Consider the following 23,722-nt stretch of genomic DNA (forward strand, 5'->3'; position numbering starts at 1 on the left):
TAAATTGTTTGTGTTTTTAGAGGCAGCTTGCATCATCACTATGTTGAATACGCACGAAGAAGTAGTAGTAGTAGTAGTAGTAGTAGTAGTCACCTGGTTTATTAGAAGCAGAGACTGTTCTTTGTAAGAAATAAGAAGAAACCTCATTGCTTGACTGGCTAACATAAGTTGTGTCCCAAATGACGCACTATACACTATGTACTTATACACTATGTACTTATCTACTCATCCATGTAGTGCGTGAATTGTATAAGGTTGTTTTGTCATTTAACAACGGAGTCAGATACCCCCTCTCTCTCCGCTACGTAATTAAAGCTGCGACAGTTGAGCGTTGTGTTAAAGCTGTGACAGTTGAATGTTGTGTCTAACATTTCACACTTCGTTTTTTTCCGTTAATTTAGTGCATCATCCGAGTATTTAAAGTGCACTTTTTCTTTTTTGGAATTTTCTGTGTGAACGCACACTATTTGTACTTAAAAACGTCATAGAATAGTGCATAAGTACGCGAATTGGGACTCACCTATACTCTCTGCTGTCTCAGACGTCATCTTTGACTTGTGTTGACCAGACGGCCACCGTAGCTTCTCTATTGAGCTTCTCTATTCTGCTTCAAAAGGGAGGGGTGTTGGTTTCAGTTCGCAACCTCACCGCTAGATGTCGCTAAAATTTACACACTGCATCTTTAAGTTATCATGAACATGTACGTCATGTTTCATGTGATGTCATTCCATAATACCATTGCGTTTAACATTAATAATTAGCTTTTATTTAAATTCTACATCTAAAGTCACGTAGCGTATGTTTATACAACTGAACGCACAGCCATTCAAACTATACTCCATTTTATAGTTGGACACAAACACAGGCAGTCGGCACGTGCACTAGAAAGTTACATCCTTTTTAAAAAAACTAAATTTTCTTATCAGAATTATAATTGAAATTAAATGTCTTTGAGCTCTTTTAAATTAAAGCTCTTTTAAAAATTAAATCTCTTAACTTCCTCACACAAGGGCTCATAAATGTGGGCCCTGTTGTTGTGTTTCCATAGTTTCTTCATTTACCGTCTCTTCCGACTTTGAAACAACATCCCGGGCAAGTGTTGCCACCTTGTGGACAAACAAATTAGGCACATGTGTGAGCTTAGCATACACAGTGTATGTGGTTCGAATCTGGCTGCGATTTACGAAAGAAATTTATGAAAAATGTACAAAATTTACATCACATGCTCTGTATAGTATACTTTGAGCTTTATGCTTTATAAAGTAACCATCAAATGTGCAAAATTAGGTTTTTTCAGCATTTCACGCCATGAGTGTCACATTTGCTATACAGCTTGTGAAGATATAAGTAATTTTAATCTATTTTAAAACACATCTCAGGACCATTCCCTTGCATTCCAGTGGTTTCCGAATTCAAGTTATTCTTTGAGTCTGCGTCTGCACACTGCAAAAGAAAACGGCTACTTTTAGTTCTCCGTGTAAGAGATAATTGAGAGATGTGGACTCACTGTGGTGCCAGCCTGAGGCAACTCTACCCAAAATCCTTTATTCTAAAACAAACCGATGCAGCCATTCATGAATGCAAACAGAGTGCCTCACCATCCACCACTCCTCGTAAAAGATTTCGTTTGATCTCCAAAATACCTATTAGGCATTCCAGAGCTAATTAGGTAGCTTGATTGTGCTTAAGTAGGGAATAAAAGTTTTAAAAGGTAACACTCCCTCCCTATTACTATAAAAGAGACTGCTGGTGCCACTAGATTAAATTGATTCAGAACATCATTCCGGAACCTTCAAAAACCCAGTGGTTACAGGTGTGTATGATAAATACTCAAACAGCTAAAGTTTCAGTATGCTGATCAGTTTAGTCCAATCCAATCGAGAGTTGCATTGATCTTGCCATGTCAGAACAATAAAGCCTCATAGAGTGGATAGATGGATGGATATATGGGTGGGAGGAGGTAGGGGCATTTTTTGCCTCCGATTCGCAGGGAAATGGCTGTCACTCTCATTATTATCAAGCTATAATTCTGCAAAACCCGCCGCTGAAAATGGAAGCGATCCTGGAGCATGTGCTACATAGATAAACACAGCATGTAATTATGGTGAATAGATGTCTGTGGGCTGATTGGCGTCTACTGAAAGAGGTCAAAAAATGGAAAGGAACGAATCAGGTTGTCCCCGTTTCCTCAGAACAGAACATCCTACACTAGAACTGTTTGTTTGTTACTGATATACGACACTCTAAGACTCACACAAAGAACAAAACTTATGACAATCAGTCGATCTGATTGGATGTCAAATGTTTTTCAAGTCAACGGTGCTCTCTAAATTATTCTTCCCATATGGTAAAAAAGAAAAAAAAGAATGGACCTGACCTGACATGAACTAACAATGAACAGCTGTATTTTTTAACAAATGTATTGCTTATTTTTAGTTAATGTTAGTTAATGCATTAATTAACATAAACATAAAGGGACCTTATTGAAAAGCATATATATCATTCTACTCATTATTTTTTTTACAAAGTATATTTAAAAAAAAATATATATATATATATAATAATTTGCATTTAGCCAACATCTATGTTAAAGGATTAGTTCACTTTCAAATGAAAATTACCCCAAGCTTTACTCACCCTTAAGCCATGCTAGGTGTATATGACTTTCTTCTTCCTGATGAACACAATCGGAGATATTTTAACAAATATCCTGACATATCTGAGCTTTATAATGGCAGTAAGCGGGACCAACGAGTATGAAGCCAAAGTAAGTGACTCCATCGACATCCATCCATCCATCATAAATGTACTCCACACGGCTCCGGGGGATTAATAAAGGCCTTCTGAAGTGAAGCGATGCGTTTGTGTAAAAAAAAAAAAAAAAAAAAAAAAAAAATCCATATTTAACAGGTTCTGAAGCTTCCGCCAGACCGCCTTCTGTATTCAACTTACAAAGAAAGAGTAAATCTCTCGCAGTTCAAAATGCTTACACCACATCCTACGCCTTCCCTATTCAACTTACGGAAAAAGCTCAACTTATGCGACGCCAGTTCCGTTTTTTTCCCGTAATTTGAATACGGAAGGCGGTCTGGCGGAAGCTAGATATTTTACTTTACACAAATGCAACGCTTCACTTCAGAAGACCTTTATTAACCCCCCGAGCCGTGCAGAGTACACATTTATGATGGATGGATGTGGATGGAGGCACTTTCTTCAGCTCATACTCGTTGATCCCGCTCACTGCCATTATAAAGCCCGGATGCATCATGAATATTTAATAATATTTCTCCAATTGTGTTCATCAGAAAGAAGAAAGTCATATGAAGAGTTTGGTTCCAAAACGCTATAAATCCATTTTGATTAATTTGAGTAAAAATGTGTTTTCTTTACTAAGAAAGTGGCAAGATGAAAACCACTCTTTTCTGTTTCAAACTTTCACATAGCATCTTTAGGTTATAATAACATTAAAAATTCAAATCCAAATTTTGATTTTCAAAGATTTATTAAAAAAACTGATTATTTTCCCCCCAAAATTCAATAAATCCATGACACGTTTTTTGTTTTTTTTCCAAAATGCAATTAATCCATTGAATCATTAAAAAGTTAATTTTCATATTGAAACTGTTGAAAATACACAACAAAGTAATTTGATCCACATATATGACAGCCTCTGAACTTGGTCAATACTAATCTTATATTCAGGCACTGGAAAAAAATACATTCAGTCATTGCTCCCAAAATGAATTCAATGGGTCATCTTGTTAATGCTATAAATTAATTATGTCTCCGTTTGTCATTACCGATTAAAGAGTATCTGGCGCCACCGCATGGTTAAAATAAAAACAACACATTTGCCAAGTACATTGGAATTGACTGCAACTACCCAGGGGCGTCGCTATACTGCATACATTCAAATAGCAATCATGTTATTTTATTTATTTATTTATTTATTTTCCTATCAGATGTTTAGAATCAAAATTAGCAATGCCAGATTCGAGGATTAATCATTCTTGGTCAAATGGCTTTTAAAAACTGTTTTGGGGACCATGACAGAAGTTTGATGCTGTCGTGGAACAAGCAACAGCTGGCATTTTTTCTCCTCCCGAGTGCCTCATCTTCTTAATCTCCTCACGTAAATGATTAGATTGCGATGGCTTACGTTTCTTACCCACTGCAGAAACCACCACATGTTCATCAATGCCATCAAAATTATTCATTTTTCTGTTTTTGTTGATCACAAAGTACAAAGTAGATAAGGAAAACTAGGATGCCAGGGTGTATTCAAAGCGCTGCCATTACTGTTTACAATGCGTGGAGTGGTGCGCTGTGATTGGTTGAGCGGATGTATCGCATTCTGCAGAGACTGCAGACTGGCGTTTGTCGCGGTTTGGAAAGATAGGGAGAAAACATGACTGAATAACACGGCGGATATCACATTTTGAGTAAAATTAAAAATTCAATATGTAAACCCAGATTCAATACCAACAAGACACAATACTGATTTTGGCAAGAACTCAATTTAAAAAAAAAAAAAAAAAATGGCATTTATTGCGTTTTGGAACCAAACTCTTCATATACGCATAGGATGGCTTTTCCATTTGAAAGTGAACTAATCCTTTTTGAGACACATTTGAAATAATCAAAAAAAAAAAAAAAAATGTCATATGGGTTAAAATGAATGATACACATTATTCCCCCCAAATTTTGTCTTCATAAACTTTCATTAAAAATGTTTCTCCTGTCAGAGACTCAGAGAGAATGGTTAGTGAATGATAACACAGATGTATTAATAATAAGAAGTGCACAAGGTGAGAATTTGCAGTAAAAAACAACTGAGCAGATGTCCAAGGCAGGTATGTAACACCACACACACATGAACACCAGTATGTAGCTTTAATCAATGACTTGAGGATAATTCTCTTTGTCTCACAGGTACACAGGATTTCGAGACACAAACTTGGGAAACAGGAGACTGGAGAAGGGATCCGGAGGAAGCGGTAATAAGGAGAATAACACAGAAGTAAGTAGTACAGGTAAATATTATCCAATGCTTTGGTGGGTCCTAGTCATAAACCAGACGATTACTGTGTGTGGTGTAGGCTTTTGTAGAGAGGTGCTGATGATGGTGATTGATGGCAGGTGCAGGCGATGGTGGAGTGTGTGCAGACGGGAAGGATTCTGGGAAGTATAGTGCTGAGGTGACAGGTGATCGTGACAGGTCCGAAATGTAGTGAAAAGAAAATCTTTATTTGCAAATATTTCACATTACGAAAGTAAAACGTTTTGTGAATTATGTTTTATGATGACTTCGAAGCAGTTCACACACAGAATCCAGACCTGTACAATGTTTCACAAAGAGAATTTAGTACAAGGCTGCAGAAACACAAGTGTGCCATTGTGAACAGTTATACTGATAATAACAGCAATTCCACATACAGAGTTCAGCAATTTTCTATTTATGTTTTCTTTTGTGAGGGGACTGAGAAGCTGTAATTTTCATAAAGTGCTGTTGTCTAAATTCAAACACTCCTTTGCCCAGAGGACTCTGAACTCTGGCTCTTCACTCCAAAAGGGACTTTAAATGCATTCCAATGTCACTCCAAAAGATTTTTTCTTAAGGAGTGTTTTGTCTTGTTTTGCGGTAAAAAAAAAAATAAAAAAATTAAAGACATTTACGACATTTACATAAGAAACTGCAGATATTAATAATATATTAAGACTTTTTTCATAGAATGTCTTGAATTAAGTTTAATTTTCTTACCCCATAAAAAAATAAATAAAATAATAAAAATATAAATAATGGTAAACATGTTTTAAGCATAAACTAGCTAAATTTATTGAGGTCTACTTACCTAATTAAATTATTTATAATAATAACTTCTAGGTAATTTTCCTTCACTGTAAATGATTTTATTTTAATGTAAAGAAATACTTATGAAAAATATCTTTAAAATAATGTACTTTCTCATGAAGACTCCACTCATGTAAGTAGGCCATTTAAAGATTTTTATTATTTTTATGGAGTAGGTCTCCTGATGGAGGCCACCATGTTGAGATCACATGACCCACCAAATACTTCAATTTACGTCTAAATTATGTGACATTTTAGCTGCTTCTCATTTCAGAGGCCTGTAATAAAATTGACTGTTATTCCTTGTGAGGTGTAAAATACTGTAATTTCTTTCTTTCTTTGCAATCTAACAGTTACTTTTCTTAAATGCGACCGCCTCCATGACGTATGCAGCCTTCAAATGGGATCTCCGGAGGATGCAGCCTTCGAAATGAGACGCAGCCGTAGTTTGTGAAAAAAGGTTATTCAATGGCTAAATTTTAAGTAATGCTTCATCCACACCACTAGGTTTCAGTACTTATTAGTCCATCTTTACAAGAAAAACACGTTGTAAATAAAACAAAGTTAATAAACTAAATAAAGATATATTTTCTAAAAACAACTAATTATCTTACAAAATGTTTCTTATTTTAAAGACATCTAGTTGTTTTTACGAGAAAATAAGATCAAAAAATTGTGATTAATAAAATGTGTGTGGTGCCTGGTTGCATTTTGGCCCAAGACACCAAAAACTGTCAGATAAGACTATTAATACTGCTAACTATCTCATTACGTCTAATTAATATTGGAGGTGGAGAACGTGCCATGCACGTAATGACCTGTGTGCAGAAACCCAAAAATGGATTACAAATTCACAGTGACTTTCCAATCTAGCCCTCTTTAATTGTGTCTTCTCCTGTACAATTGTGATCCTGGACTACAGCCAACTCCTCTCTAGCCTCTCCCATGTCATCCATCAGACCTGACTCTCCTTTGCCCTCCAGCGCAAACTGTTGTTCCAGGGACGGCACCATGTGCTTTCTCTCTCATCACATACTCTGGCCCTTGATGTCTGTAAATTGGCCCTCACACCGATGGCGTCTCCGGGCGATATAGAGTGTCGTTGCCAGCTGTCGCTGACAGAAACTGCCGCCACCTCTAGTTCTTGAATATCTCACCTCGTTGTTCAGAGACTCCAGGAGCAGACAGGACACTCGATAAATGAGATTTCTCAATGGCTATGTCTCACTGAGACCACAAACTGGTGGATCTAAAACTTTTGGATGACATATAGCTCATATCTCTGTGAGTTACAGAGCCACACATGGAAAAAAAAACACATCACATCGCATTAAATAATGTATCAGACAACTATTTGTCTAGTGTGCCTGAGTTCACACTGAACGCAACCATAATTAGCTCTTGAATATAGGACTGTCAACTGTATTCTATATGCGAGAAATTGTGACCATTTTGATGAGCCACCCTATAGTAATTTGGTATTTGAATTGGCCATAAAAGAGTTTCTTCTCAGATACCCAGGCTTTTGATTAATCACCTATATTTTCCATTTTGCAACTTAGAACAACATGAAAAAATGACCAATCAGAATTTGTCGAGTTTTTACATGCCGTTTAGTGGGCACAAATATACCAAAAAGTTGGTACCACAATAAAAATCATGGAATACAAAATGCATAACAGTGACCAGAAAGGTTAATGATTTTCAGTCAGTTCTTGCCATCTTTGTGTGCAATGTGCATCAGACGGTTTGCAAACAGACTGTGGGCGATCTGTGGGTGTGCCGGCGGTCTGTCTGCGGCTGGTGCTATGCTACTACGAACTTGATATAAGGCGTAGGCGGCAGTCACATAGTTTCTACCTGATCCAAGTTGGTTAAATGTGGTGTAGATAGCAGATCACCTCGGCTACCATCTAGAGGAGCTCATTTTGACCTGGTAGACCATTTTGGTTAAGCTGACTAGAGCTGCTAGACCACCTTGGACCTACAAGAAACAGCTCCAATGTGTTTTGTGCAGTGAATTACTGGCTGCAGAGAGCATAAAACCACTGAAATTCAATGTTGCGCAATAAACAGTTTTGGTACTGCATTGTGTCCTTACTGTAAAATCTGGGTCCTGCAGTAAAAAAAGCTGCTGTACGCTGTGACAGTCGTGCGCGTCATTAGTCAATTAACTGAGTTGTCACAGATTTAATGAGTTCAAATATCAATACATTTCGCTTGACAAGCATCATATTTCTCATGGAAATTTGAAGAGACAGATTATACAATACAGAACAATTCTGGGTAACAATTTCTTTGTCATGCTTTTTATTTTGTTAGCATGTAGTCAATAGTATTGATTCTTACATTAATTACTCTAGAGTGTTTACCCCTTGTGCAGATATTGACTTAACCACAGGCTACAAGACAAAATACAGGCATATACAATTTCAAAACGATTTTACGACTTAGAAATAGTACTTCAGTAATTATGCATATCATTGCTTAAAATGTAATGTTCTGCTCAATTTTGGAATATTGCCTCCAAAACTACACCTAAAATATAAAAAAATAAGAGAAGAAAACAACCTTGTGTGCATGCTTCTGTTATCCTGTTATGAATATTCTCAAATTGTGGTTGACAATCTTCATGCGCGTGTACTCTGTCGTGTAGCTAACTGGGAATTGGGAACCAGTCAGCCTGAACTAGCCATGATGAGCTGAGGGAAGCTTATGTAATTGAGAGCTCTGTTACAGAGGAGAATGTGCTTTATATTCAGAAACGCAGCACTAATAAGCTGGAGTCAATGAGCCTGACAGGGTTCTTCAGGTTTAGCCAAAAAAAAAAAAAAAAAAAAAGCTAAGAAAATTGTGGTAACTTTCATATTTTTCATTCACTGCAGCAAGTGTCTTAATATAGACTGGCAGGTTTGTAATTCCCTGCTGGAAAATCCAGCTAAAGCTGGTAGCTTTGTTTTTGAACACAGTATATGGTTATTAGCTGGTCTAAGTCGGTTATTAGCTGGTCCAAGCTGGTGATTAGGTCATCAACCAGTCACCATGTTCCAAAACAACAGCCTGACCACCTTAAGTGGACAAACCAGCTGGCAGCTGGTTTGTTGCTGTTAATTATGCTGAAGTCCAACCTTAGCCAGTTATCATGTACCAAAATGCTGTACAGTTACCAGCTTAAGCAGGATTTTCCAGCAAGGATTTCGGTCAAGATGACAAAGCTGTGTACTCGCAGAAAGAAAACCTGCATTTCACAGCATCAAGTGTTTTTGGACAAAAAAATAGCTATTAACGTTTACCTGTGCACTTTCTACTAGTGTCTTCTCTCTTTGAGGAACTCATGAGCTTGCAGTTGAAGTTCTCCTCCCAGAACTCAGCGAACCAGACGTTTCTTCTGTTGTTTTCTAGTGTGCGTGTAGTAAAGTAGCCGTCGAAACCTGAAAAGGACAAGCAGCACTATTAGCGACAGCATCAAATAATCAGTAACTTTACTTGAAAAGACATGTGCCTTAGTACTTCTACCAAAGAAACCAGATAGTGTAGTGTAGACATTAACCGCTCAGTGAAAAATGAAATCAAAAAGGCAAAACTCACATACAAGGACAAATTAGAACAGGATTTCAGCAGCATTAACCCCATACAGGCATTCAGAAAATGAAAACACTCATTGGAACCACTTCTAAAGCCAGCAGTCATACACCTACTGTCCCCAACTTGTTAACCAGATACCTGAACAAATTTTTACGCCAGGTTTGGCATCCTGAACTGCACCACTGTGTGTGAAACCCACCCCTGAGCAGCCACAATTTTCCCCCCTCACGGTGGGAGACGTCCACCAGCAGCTCAGGAGGTGCAATACTGGCAAGGCCCCTGGCCCAGATGGGATCACTGGAAGGCTGCTCAGGAACTGTGCCCTGGAGCTCTCTCCTGTTCTCCACTCACTTTTCAAAGAGACACTTCAGACAGCAACTGCCCCCACCCTCTGGAAAAAAGCCACCATCATCCCTGTCCCCAAGAAATCATTACAGACCAGTAGCACTTACCTCCATAATAGCAAAATGCCTTGAGAAACTGGTACTGAACACCATTCTTCCGGTCATCTACCCACAGCTGGATTTCTACTAGTTTGCCTACAATGCCAAAAGAGGAACAGAGGATGCTGTTGCATGCCTCCTTCACACTCTCCTCCAACATCAGGACTCCCCTGGCTATTATGGCTGGATTCTTTTTATAGACTTCAGCTTCGCCTTCAATACAATTCATGATAACCAAACTCCACCATCTTCATATGCCACCTTTGCTGGATTCATAATTTCTTCAGTGATAGACCACAGGCAGTAAGGTTGGGTAGCACTGCATCCACCACAATTATTGTCAACACCGGAGCTCCCCCCAAGGCTGCGTCCTCAGTTCCTTTCTCTACACACTATATACCAATGACTGCCTTAGCCCCTCCCCCATTACAAAATACTTCAAATACTCGGATGACACAGCCATACTCACCCTCCTCACCGGCATGGAGTCAGTTACAGCATATCACCAATCTGTTGCCAACTTCACCCAATGTTGTACAGACAGTCACCTCCTCCTCAACATCACCAAAACAAAGGAACTCATCCTGGACACATGCCATAAACTCTCCACCTCTCACTGCCCCATTTCCATCAATCGCCTGCGAGTAGAAATTGTTGACAGCTTCAGGTTCCTCGGCATCATCTTGGATAATAAACTGAGTTTTGATCACCACATAACAGACATCCATAGATGCTGCCAACAAAGACTTTTTGTCATACGTAAAATATGGATTCTCTCAGTTAAACCACACCTCCTGCTTCTCCTGTAGCATAGTATCATTAAACCCATCCTCCTGTATTGTGCCACCTGCTATTTCACCATGCTCTCTCTCACCAATAGAAACAAGCTCCTTAAAATCACTAACACTTCCTCAAAAATAATTGGTCTTCCCATTTCCAACCTGTCAGTCTCATTGACACCTCCACCACTCACAGAGCAAATACCATAATACAAAATCCCAGCCACCCTCTCAACTCATGCCTCACCCTTCTCCCCTCAGGCCACAGATATAGACAGCTACCCCACAAAAAAAAAGCACACCTTGGGAAAAGTTTTTTACCTACAGCTATTAAATTCACAGAATGCATAATTTCAAATTCATGATGTTTTGTTGCTGCTGCCACTTCTGAGTAATATGTGTATACTATGTGTACAATATGTGTGTATGTTTTGTGCAGTATGTGCGTATTATGCATGCTGAATATTGCTCCCGGTACAGTCTGTGAAAACTAATTTTGTCCATCGAGGACAATAAAGAATGAATCTGAATCTGAGATATATTACTAATAGTGTATGAACAGGTGGCTAATTCAAATTAATTCATACGATCTCCATTGTCCATTGCCCCACTGGGTTTAGGGGTAGACCTTCATGCTTACATTTTTTCTGTAAATTGTACGTTTCCAAACTAAATGCATCATATTATATAAATATTGTATATTTCAAAATAGCCACCTCATAAAATAGTTGTTTTCTTAGGAGATTGGGTTGTGATTTCATGTATCACCCTGCTGAAAAAAAAAAAAAAAAGAAATGAATTACTGACCTGTAGTGTGATGCTGGTATAACTAGTTGTAATTAGCTTTACCATCAAGACTCCAGCTTCTCTAAACAATTAGATCTCAGCATGTTAAGTTTTTTTTTTTTTTTGTTCATTTGTTTTTTCCTGAGAATTTACCATTGTTGTATGATCGGTCTTGGTGTGAACAGGTTGCAACACATCTGCTTCCCCTACAAAATCATTAGTATCCTTACTTAATATTCTTTGCGTCAGGTAGCTTAGCATTTAATCAGACCGTTCGGCATCAGCAGACAAACAATAGCATTTATCAATCTGGATCGCAAAGAGTCTTTTGAGTCTGTCCTTGTTGTCTGGCATCAAGGCTAATAACATGCCTCATCTAAATAGGTTTTTGGTGTAATGAGGCTATCATCCACAGTGTAGCTACAAGTACAAAGGTCAGCAGAACATTTAATTTTGCCAGAGGCATCAGCTAACCTTAAATAGCTATAGCTCATTTAAACTTTGTTTGCTTCCACTCTGTATACTGCAAAGGAAGTGAGTCCGGGTCTGCCTTGCCCACTAGAAAATAAGTGTTAAGAAAGAGATAAGGTGTTATCAATAAGCTGCTACAGCAGAGCTGCCCTAAGCCAGTCAACAAATGTGGCTGAAGTCTTTAATGCACTCCTGGGCATCGCATACTCATGAGTCGGAGTAAGTATTCAGCCTATCTGTGATTCCCAAGCTGCATCCCCCGAGTTGGCATCTTGAGGGCTGTAGTTGGGTGGTGAAGTCACTCACTTCTTCTATGATTGTGCACGCAAATCATGCAACCGACTTACACCACCACACTTTTTTGCACTTGTTGAGAGAAAGTAGAAAGAGTAAAGAATATAATGGGGAGAAAGAGTGAAAAATAGTGTAGTGATTTTGGACTAGCCTCACATGAGGGCACCACAAATTTAGTTATTTATGGTCTTAAATATTAATATTAAGGTGAGTGTGAGAGCATCAGATGATTCCTTCCAGTATTTAGGGGCACCAGCCAAGGAGTCTCACCTTGACAATAAAGAACAATCATGGAAGATTGTTGACTGAATTACAATATACATTGGAGGAAGCTCGTCATCTGACCAATCTTGAAGGATTCGTGAGATTTCGCTAGAGAAGATTTGCTCCATTTTGTCCATTGTGTGTCCAATTTGGGTCCTTTATAACTCCAAGCCACATAGCAAACCTGTTTGGTGAGTGGAAGTTAGTTCACACCTCAGGTCAGGTCACCTCAGGACTGAGGGACTGGGGTGAACAATGGGGAAAATGGTGATAGGATTAATCTGCTCAATGACATGCAAATGTCATCATCCTTCCCTTGCACAAATGGTCAGGGTGATTGTTTTTGCAGGCTGATCTACTAGTCCATCTATTTCTTTGTTTGTGGTTCTTCTCTTGGAGGTGCGAGTTTTGGGTTCCTGTGCTTTTCATTATGGCAGATGAAAGGGGACTACTGATATAATGGTATGTGTCTGCCCTCATGTCTGCCTGCAGATCACTACCCTAGTGAAAAATAAATATACTAAAATGTATTTGAAATACATTTATTTTATGCTAAGTATACTATAATTGCATTTACATATTTATGTATTTAATATAAATACCCTGCAATTGTACTTTTAGTATACTAAATTGGCATACTTAAAGTCTGCTAAACTGGAACAAGTATTTTTGTGTTGAGGTCCAACTAAAGATATACTTAAGTATATTTGATTGTGCTAAAGGGGAACTATTGCAAGTATACTTTAGGCACACTTTATATATCTTGCATTCAAATTATACAGTGATCATATTATCCTTTGTGCATTGTGCAATAACGAAAAACTCTAAATAAAGTTTAATTAAAATATTTATGTCAGTAAATATAGTCAACATTTGAAGTGGATCAAAACCTTTCATCAATGTTGTCCTAAAACCTTCTTAAGACAGCTTAGTTCTTAAGACAACTTTGATTAACTTTTTTGATCCACTTCAAATGTTGACTACTGTATATTGATGGGTGTGTAGTTAGTGTGAAATGAATGTAGGCCTATTTTAAATATATTTTGGTAGGTTTTTTTTCACTAGAGCAGGCTCTGCATCCATTGCCTCTGACATGTTTTCTCACCGTCATGCACCTAACTCAGAAACTCTTAAGAAAATCCAGAGTTACCTAAACTCATAATTATGAGTTGTGCTGAAGTTCATGTGCATTTTATCTCATAAATACATTATTTCTGACATGACTTGAAAACACTGTAACCAACATCCTACCATTGGTTGAACCAGAAGTTGACACATATAGACCACAATGATTGATATATATTTTCGAACACGCCATAAAGCGAATACTATCACACTCACCAACAATCGGTTTAGCTGTACTTTTGCTTAACAACCGAACTCTGGAGTGCACACTATTGGGAATCTGTGTTGCAGTTAAGGCAGATTTGTCAGAAGGAAACTGGGTCTAGAAACTCTTTGTAGCTAAAGACACAAGTCTCACCATGTTTTTGCAAATTCATGAATGATGAAATTATTTTTAGATGATGCTATATCATTTTGTAGATGAGACTTACTTTTTGTGCAAACCAAAGAAAGCATGAGGTTTGGACTGAAACATCTAGTTTGTTTCTGCTATCTGGCTGTAAGGGTAGAATTTTCAAACCCATCTTTTGCCTACAGCTCAAATGAGCAATTTGCAAATAAAATGATTTAATTTGTTAAATATTTAAGTAGCCTACTACTTCAGTAATTTATTTTTGTTGAATACTATGTTGACCTGTTATGATTAAATATACATTTCAATGAACTGTATTTGAGTTCTACTTGTTTAGCATAAAAATAGTATTGATAAAAGTTTACAGGAAATGTATTTTGAGTTGCAAAAAAATTATTATGAAGTAAGTTTTATAATTATGAACTTTTCAATAATTTGCTCACACTTTGAATATCAGGTAGGCTATTGTTTAATTCAATTTAAATTGATTTCTATAGCACTTCTCACAATTTTGCATGGTTGCAAAGCAGATATATAGAAAGTAGTTACAAAAGTAAATATTTGTAATTATGACAAATAAAGAAAACAACATATAGTCAGTTTGATTAAAGGTGAATGGTGAAAGAAATTCACATACCTGATCAGAAGTTTTATTACTTTAGTGTATTTCTAATGCATTCCAAAGCACCTACTGTAATACACTTTTCCCATTAACGCTACTTTAATGGCCCGTTGCACTTTGAAATATGGACTGCAGCCCTTTTGGCTGTCAAATTATATTATGAATGATTAAACTAATTATTAAACTGATCCTGACCAGTCTTCAAGAATTACATAAAAAGTTAAAATGTCAAATAAATTCAGAAACGTTAACTGCATGAAAAGTAAATAATTGTAATTTATGTGTCACATTTAAATCTGCAGCATAATGTGAGACCGCCAGACTGCCAAATCATTTCATTGCGTTTTTGTCAAGAGCAGTTGTGGTGCATTGAGAGTTAAAGCGCGCAGAGAATCGGCAGAGAAATGTTACAGATGGTTTTATTCTATCTGCACACAATGAAACACAAGCAACAGGTAAGCTGAGTGCTCTTGTGCGACAGCGACCCGGGTTTGATTCCAGCCCGTACAGGTTCCTGCATTCAATATACATATACATCTGTTCCCATTGTCTCACTGATGTTCATTGGATAAGAAAGTTACTGGTATACTGGGGGTGTCTGTAAAAGGCAAATTCTTAATCTGTGACTTTATTTATAAAGATTACTTTATTGTAGCCTATTTGAAGCGCACTATAATTATGCCATTAGCACACTACAAGTTAACTTGGAATGCCATTGCAATGTGTTTTAAAATCACTAAATGTCTGTTATCAGTATAATATTAATGTATGTTCAACACTCTTACAATGTAATTGAATTGCAATTCTAATGTCACCAAAATACATTTAATTTTATGCTGAGTGAATTCTGCATTTCAAAACTTAAATACAAGAGTATATTTAAAGTGTACTTAAGTATACTTGGAATAGTCCCACTTTAGCACAAACAAGTATTTAATAGAACTTTAGTTAAACTTAAGCACTGCTTTTGGTCAACTAAAATGCATTTAGTACAAAATTAGTTGTTCCAATTTAGCAGACTTTAAGTATACCGATTTATAGCGTGCCACAAATACATTTAGTTATACTAAAGTACATACGAATAAATTATGCTTAAGTATACTATTTTTTCACTAGGGTACATTAGCATTTACAAGCCAGATTCGATTTCACATTTCCCACATGATCACCACAAGTACGTGCATTTTTGCATACATTCTTTAATAAACAACTAACATAAGAATGTTTTTTCAAATTATTTGCAAGCCAGATTTGAATTGAATACAATTATTCAATTGAATTACAATTAAAAAACAAATAAAAAAAGATCTACAAATGATTCACACAAAACTTTGTTCAGCACATGTAGGACAGAATGTGTGAAGAGAGATGGGGAATATAACCGTGAACTGTTGCGAGCCAGATTCAAACCCACATTTCCCTTATGAGCACCACATGTACACACTACCACTAAGATATGACTGCCACAACACAATGAGCAAAACAAATGTGTACATTTCTGACAACTGATATAAGAATGGTTCATATGAGGGGCTTTCGCACCGAATAGTTCTAGGAACTAGCCACTAGGATAGCTCCCCGAGAACTAATTTCTCCCCCGGGCCATGTTCCTGGTTGCATTCGCACTGGGAATAGGAACTGTGAAGCGGCTGACAGCGGCGTCTTTAAACGCGGCATTTATAAATGCTAAAAACCGGTGGATGAAGGATGCCGTGATCGGAGCTGTGTTTGTTGTGTGTTGTGTGTTTCATGATAATGGAGATGGAATGTAAACGCATAATTTACGCGACTGAAAGAGCAAAAAGTGGGGCTAAGAGATGAAATCTTCTATGACAACTTTTAGTATTACATATCATCGAGGTGGAGAAAGGAACACAACCCTGCAGACAACAGGTAAGTGCCGTTATCACTGTTTTCCATGTTCGTGAAGTAATAATGTTCACACGGCTTTTTAAAAATGCCAGGTGCCAGTGTTTGACATGCATTTGACAAATCAACGTACACTCACGTCACTGATAGTTCCTCTAGTGCTGGTTTAGACCCTACTCTGAAGTAGGAGCTAATTTAGTTCCCCCAAAAGGAGTTCCTAGAATTAAAATTGTTCCTAGTTTCTGCGGTGCGAACACTGCAAAATCTGGGTACTTCAGCCAATAGTTCTAGGAACTATGAAAAGGTTCCTCCGGTGCAAAAGCCCCTATGGTGAACGTGATTTCAACAAGTGCAACATGTTCCTGGATCAACATCTTTGTTGATCCTGGAACGATATTCCAATCAATTCCCTTCACTTATCATTTCCCTCTTGTTTTAGGGATAAGTTATGGCTTAGGTTTAGGGGTAGGGAAAGGGTTAAGACTAATTTTTTGGACAGGAATGTTGTTCCAGGATAAACAAAATATGTTGATCCAGGAACATGTCTTACTTGGCAAAATCATGGTGACCGGTTTGTATATCAACCACATGTGCAACAGTTGTGAAACATGAAACATGAGTGGGATAGATAGATTTGTGTGAACAGTGTGTAAAAAAAAAATTGTTCTGCTTACAAAGGACACATTATGCGGAGAGAGTCAGGTGGAACATAATCCGGAGATGTTGCGAGCCAAATTCGAACTTGCGTTGCCCACATGAGCACATGTCAGAGTATGTGCAGTAATTGCAAAGCCATGGCTCTCATAACAAACAAATACCATTCATGAAACCCAAGCAGAAAGAATGTCTGTGTAAAACGTTCGTAAAATCATTTGTACATTTACTGTCCCATTTTTAACACAAAAAAAAAATCCAATAGAAAAAAAATCCAAGCAGAACATGTTTCTCTGTAAGTAGTTCATTAAACTACTTACATAAAATTTTGCATATGGAAAAAAAAAAAAATTTTAAGATTTTACGAACAAATTACAATACAATTTGTTCTGCTCATGTTTTATGAATAACTCCCAGTATCACAACGGTACACTGACATAAGTGCTTCTGTTCTGTGACCTTAAGCTAAATTATTCGGCAGGCAGATTGATACAAGTTTTCAGTTTATTTGTCAGATGACCTCGACCAAATGTGCTCTACACATCACTCCACAGGCGTACTTGACTCAGAAACTGATCCTCAGCAGGTTTGCGTGCTCGCTCATAAATTCTACTAATTGCAGCTTATTTGTACACAAGCCTTGTACACAAGAAACTCCCCAAGGCCTGTCTGTGTCATTTTCTCCATGTCTGGAGGACAAAGCTCAGAGCTTCACCTTTTGTTTAACGCGTTCAACAGCTGCTCTGTTGCTGAGCAATTAGCAGGCAGCCCTCCATGGTGGGATTTATGAACTGTCCTTGCTATTCAATAATGTCACTTTTTTTATAAATATTAACAACATATCTAAAATAAAGCTTTTGACCACACTTTATATTACTCAAAAGCCATAGGGGTTTAGATTAGACATGAAGCCGTTCAATAAAGCACTAGACATGAAAAAATGATGGGAAGACAGTTCGCAAAGATCCATTACATATGGCGTCACATTCATAATTTATCTTCTTAATGTATTTAAATGGAAAGATGGACCCATCAAAAAAAAAAAAAAAAATGTATATATATATATATATGAAGTGTTTCTGGAAATATTGATATTTCATGAGAAGAGACCATGGATCAGTCAGTCGTGACACAAAAACTAGCACAGCTATGTAGGAAAACCATATATATACTCCTCCCTAGGGCACAAATTTAAACCAAAAAGACTGAAGACCAGCATGCATTTCTTTAAAGCGCATGTAGGCAGTTATATGTGTCTTTCCAGCTTTTCAACAGGCATAGGCATGGAAGATTAATTCAGGCAGGCCTACGCCATTTCCTTCTGACTCCGCAACCCACGTCCAATCCATTGTCATGGGAACCATGAAAGCAAATGAGAAGAGGTTTCCCACAACCACCTCACCCATCCTGAACCAATTTATAAAACATTACGTTCAAGTTTCCAGACATCCCAACTCCTCAAAAGGAACTGTTCCGGTTTGGGACGCTTCTAAGCTATGCCGGAAATCCGAACTGCTTGTGGCATCAAGCCATGCGAGAAACCTCAGGTGACAATCACTAGCTCTGACGACACTTCAAATAAAGCGCCTGAGCCTCAAGTGCCACACCAGATCTTCAGCTCCTCGCAGAGATTTTATGGACGGTCTGAGGTTAAACGTTACTCAGAGCCTGTAGGGAGAAAAGGCAAACGAAACTGATCTCCAAATCAACAAGGATCACACTCCAAGCTGTCACTCTGCTTCAAGTGTTTCTGAGCGGCTGATATAACGTTGTTGCGGAGCGCAACCGGCTAATGCACTCGCAATTTGTCTACGTCTCTGAAGTGAGCTCCAGATAGATGGGGGCTGTCAACTTCAGATCGATTCTGCTAAAACAAGTCATCGGGGGAGGTGGTGAGAAAACAGATAATAATTTAGATGAGCACCATGCTTGCATAATTTCAATGGTGGTTTTTGTCAGTTGAACTGATAAATAAGGAAATAAGCTTCTGTTTTTTTCAGAAAACTGCCAGCATTGGCAGTACCAAATCATTTACACGGAGTCATTGACTAAAAAATTAATATATCTTTAAAGTACCTATGGAAAAAAAAGTAAGACTTTTGATTCTTTCAATGTCTTGTTTCCAAGCCGAAAATGTTCTGATCAGTGGATTCAACCAATTGTAGACGAAATGCTTCCATTATTTTATTGTTATGTTCAGAAACAGTTCATTAAACCAAATACTCCAATGCTGCAATCTACATTTAATTACTTTTTAATTTTTTACTTTTTTTTTTTTTTTTTCATTACAGTGCTTCCAAAGCACTGATATTCCTTAGACATTCTTTTTAGGGTTTGTTCTAAGTGTTAAACTTCAGTAATAAATTCATCCTAAATTGCTTAACTTGGATTCCATTTAAAGTCCCCTTGCAGTCAATAATTTTATCCCTTAAAACATCAAAAGGACATATTTAAACTTTTTTTCCCCTGTGAAAATAATGTCTTTATGCTTTAAAATGCCTTGAATGTAACTCTACACTTGTTTCATTTAGTGGATTCATGAATATGCAAATTAGTCCCCACCTCCACACAGTCACACCAGCTCGGACTACCTGATCCACTCAATAGTAAACGCTACACAATGGCAAGTGGAAATATTGGTTCAATTCAGCCATATATGTTTGAACTAGAAACTGATTTAGATGAAGAAAAAGTGGAGAAGCGAATTATACAGGGTCGTCTACAAGTCAGTGTATCAGAATTGTAATGGGTTTTACGTATTGTTCTCTACAACGTCAGACACATAACAGTAATTGATATGACTGACTTATCAAACAGCTAATAATGTGTTGCTAATGTTACACAAATCATGTTCCCATTCGTCATCTCAGAGTCAGACAGCTGCCTTCTAAAATTCAGTATCAGAAACGCTTTGAACATCATAGAAAATCAGTGGAGAAAGGCATATAGTTCATCATAACATCATAATAAACATCATACATAATTCACCTGCTATATTGCTATATGTACCTGATTTTTCCTGTCCCTTCTTAAAGGTGTTTTTGTGCTCAGGGTGGATAAGCCCGTCTCCGCACGTTGACAGGATTGGTTGCATGTTTGTGACGGTAGGAAACGGGGGTGGTTTCAAACCACGTTTTTGAAACTGTCTTTGGTACACTGCAGTTTCAAGGAGAAAATACTCATCAATGGTGTTGACTGATGCATTTGCACATGGGTTGTCTTAAAGGGGTCATGAACTGAGAAATCTAATTTTCATTGAGCTTTTGATATATAAGATGTCATCATATAAGAATATCCTGTAGGTTTCAGAACTGAAAGCTTCCTTGTTAGTCCAAAAACAGCTTTTATTGTAACCAAGCCCAGATAACGACTCGTTGTGGAATGTGCCTCTTTATTACGTAATAGTGCGACAAAAGACCGCTGCTGCAGAAGAAAATCACTGCCTACTTCATCATTGCGACTTTGACCCCGACCACAGGAGTGTTCGTGAGATGACGAGAAGAGAAGAGCACAGGATTACTCACTGGGTTAAAAATAACATTATCTTCCAAAGGATACTAATGCTAGGAATTTATTTTCAACAATGTCATTGTCTCAGTTGAGCATTATTTATTTCTATTCGGTACATTTCACTGTGGATTCTTTGGTAAATCAGTCACAATTTCGACACAAGCTTTGCAAACAGACTTCTACGATATGGACTCGACAGTAATGCGACAACATGTAAGTAACCGTGTTAATTCTAATGCCTGATCTGCGACCAGTGATTTCTGATATGTAATGATTCATGTACAGTCAGATGTTCTTTGTCTATGTGTCAGTAAATCAAACCAGTGACTAAATGGTCAACTTCACATTGTTTCTCTTAGTAGGATGAAAATTATTTGTTATTTAAACTGTGATTAAATTATAGAAAGTGATCAAAGAACACTCCCTTTACAATCCTTGGAGCTGTTAATTAAACAGGGCAAGTTTATCAGTGACTGAGTTCTGGACTCTCACCAAAACTCCTGTTATAATAAACACATCTCTTATTTACACTGTGTTTGCACTGTTAGTTATGATGAAAGCATTCATTAGTGTGGATAAAGTGAATTAAAATGACAAGATCACTGCATTCATGCACTCAACATGTCTGTGATCGGCTACAATGTTCATCACTGCATCCTTTCATGCCACAATCTAAATATAATGCCATAGATCTAAACGTAATGCTATAATCAACACTTTTCATGATTAGTTAACCTTGAGAGCCATGATAAAAAAATTAAAAAAACATGCTAAAAGTTTTTGAGAGAATTCCACTGTTCCACATGTATTACTTAGCTATTTCATATGCCAAGATGTCAGCCAATCACAGCATTGGGCGTTTGCACTGAAGTCTCACAGCAGACACGCCCCTTCAAACAGAGCGTTCAAATCAGAGGGCTAAAATCAGGGTAGGAAAAATGCCTTTTACTTCCAAATTATGACAATTTTTGATGTAAAAGTCATACTAACATTATGGGTACAAGTACAAGTGTACCCCAGGAAACATTCTAAAACAATAAAACAATGCAGTTCATGACCCCTTTAAAGCATATTAAAAACACCACAGTGACATATAAACAACATTAAAAACTTGATTTTCACCACAGGGGGGTCTTTAAACTTTGTAGATCATTGTAGCCTTTTTTTTTTTACAGCCTGTGTTTAAAAAAGTTAAATATTAAAAAAAGAAGATATATATGATATATCTACCAGTGTGATACATACATATGTATGTGAGTGTGTGTATATATATATTATATATATATATATATATACATATATAGACACACACACACACACACACACACACACACACACACAAACACACAAACACACACTAACATAAAAAAAAGTCAGATTTTTTTAAAGAAATTGAATTTTTTTTTTTTTTTTTGCAAGGATGCATTAAATTGATCAAAAGTGACAAATTTCTATTGTAAATGACTGGTCTTCTTTTGACATTTCAATTAAAAAAAATATCAAAGAATCCTTAAAAAAAAAAAAAAAAAAAAAAGGATAATCGTTTCCACAACAATTTAATGCAGCACAACTGTTTTCAGCATATTAGAATGATTTCTGAAGGACCGAGCGAGTTTGAAAATCTCCCATTGTTTTTTACATTGATGGAATGCTTCGAATACAAAAAGATAAACTATGTTCACATATTTACATGCTGAATTGCAATTGTCTTCTATCTTAAATTATGCACAAAAAACACGTTAAAAACTGATGTCAAAAGTGCAATCATTTTGGACAGTGAAGGTGTTTTGTTTGCATGTTTATTTATCTTCATAGCTATTACTTGTTTATCACTACTCATTCAATTTAAAACAAAACTGGTTTTCTACATGAATTATTGAAACCTCAACTCTCTTAATTATTCAGTTTCGGCTGAAAATATATCACCCTGAGATTTAACACTAAATAGCCCTGCAGTAGATTCACCTTATATAATATAATATAACTAGGTCATAAAATAGCACTTTCCCATATCTCTCATTGTGGCATAAACATTGTTGACCTCTTGTAGTGAAAACCCCATAAAATCATAATTTTAATTCTGTGGCTTTTTAGTCCATGCCATTTATCTTTTTTCCAAGTGTACTTCTAAAAGATGATGATATTAATGAATAGCAGATACACTAAAAGGAAAAGGTGTAAGATTGCAAATTGCAAGTAAATTTCACAAGTAATTATAAATAAATGTAACACATTAAATTAAACATGAAGTATAAAGTTGAAATAGTGTTTTCTTGTAAAACATACTCTAATAATCTTTATTTTATTTACATTATTGTTTACATTGTATGTGCATTTAAAATTTACCGCCTTATTGATGACTCATCATGCAGTCATGGGCGAGTCAACATTTTTGTCCAATCAAATTACATCTCTATAAAATGAAAATGTCCTTCCCCTAATTAATACGAACTTCTGCTGACTAGCAATAATAAGTAACATATCATGGCTCATAGCTGTGATGTAAATTAAAGGCTACTGGCTATTTAGAAAAAGGGGGAGGGTCTCACCAAAACATCCTGTTTTAATCAACACATGAATGAAAAATGCATCTGTCAAGCAATTTCATGATGTTGTTAAAGAAGTAAAAAATCCATATCATTAAAAAAAAAAAATTATATGAGTATTGCTGCTAGGTAAGTGTTCCTATCAAAGCAATCATAATGGCAACGGTCCCAATCCTTTCAATCTAGCTCTTGTAATGGTATTTTGTGATGGTGGTGATGGTGAAAGGGTTGTCACTGTGAGTTTAGGGTCATAATCAGAAATCCTGGAGTGACAATTCCAGGCTCCCTGCTGTTAGAGAGCCATCTACTACATAACACAATAAGCACCCAAACAAACAAACCCAGTCGGAGGTCACAGCAGAGGCCTGGGCACCAGCTGTGAGTCTAATGGCCAAATTAAAACTAAACCAAGAGACTGAAATGCCACATGATAAGGCCGAGAGGAACCGCTTTGTGCACAGTTTGATCCAATTACGGGCTGGGCCAAGAATGTCAGATTCCTGCTAGCTCATATGCTAACGTCCGAGTAACAGCAGGTGGAGAAAGTTTGATTTATGAAAAGTTCGGCCTC

General features: G+C 37.0%; 1 protein-coding gene across 3 annotated transcripts in view; it reads right to left on the bottom strand.

Moving 5' to 3' along the window:
• The window catches only part of LOC127520505 (metabotropic glutamate receptor 7), a 221,886-nt gene that overhangs the window by 90,936 nt on the left and 107,228 nt on the right, over window positions 1-23,722 (bottom strand). For 2 of the 3 annotated variants that reach the window (XM_051908667.1, XM_051908666.1), the window contains exons 5-6: window positions 20,105-20,251; window positions 9,145-9,282 (exon numbers count right to left, since the gene is read on the bottom strand). In XM_051908667.1, coding sequence (XP_051764627.1) covers window positions 9,145-9,282; window positions 20,105-20,251 — 285 coding nt within the window. The remainder of the gene's footprint in view (window positions 1-9,144; window positions 9,283-20,104; window positions 20,252-23,722) is intronic. The other variant, XM_051908668.1, reaches the window with a different exon arrangement.

Source organism: Ctenopharyngodon idella, chromosome 10 (genome assembly GCF_019924925.1).
Source record: "Ctenopharyngodon idella isolate HZGC_01 chromosome 10, HZGC01, whole genome shotgun sequence".
Lineage (NCBI taxonomy): Eukaryota > Metazoa > Chordata > Actinopteri > Cypriniformes > Xenocyprididae > Ctenopharyngodon > Ctenopharyngodon idella.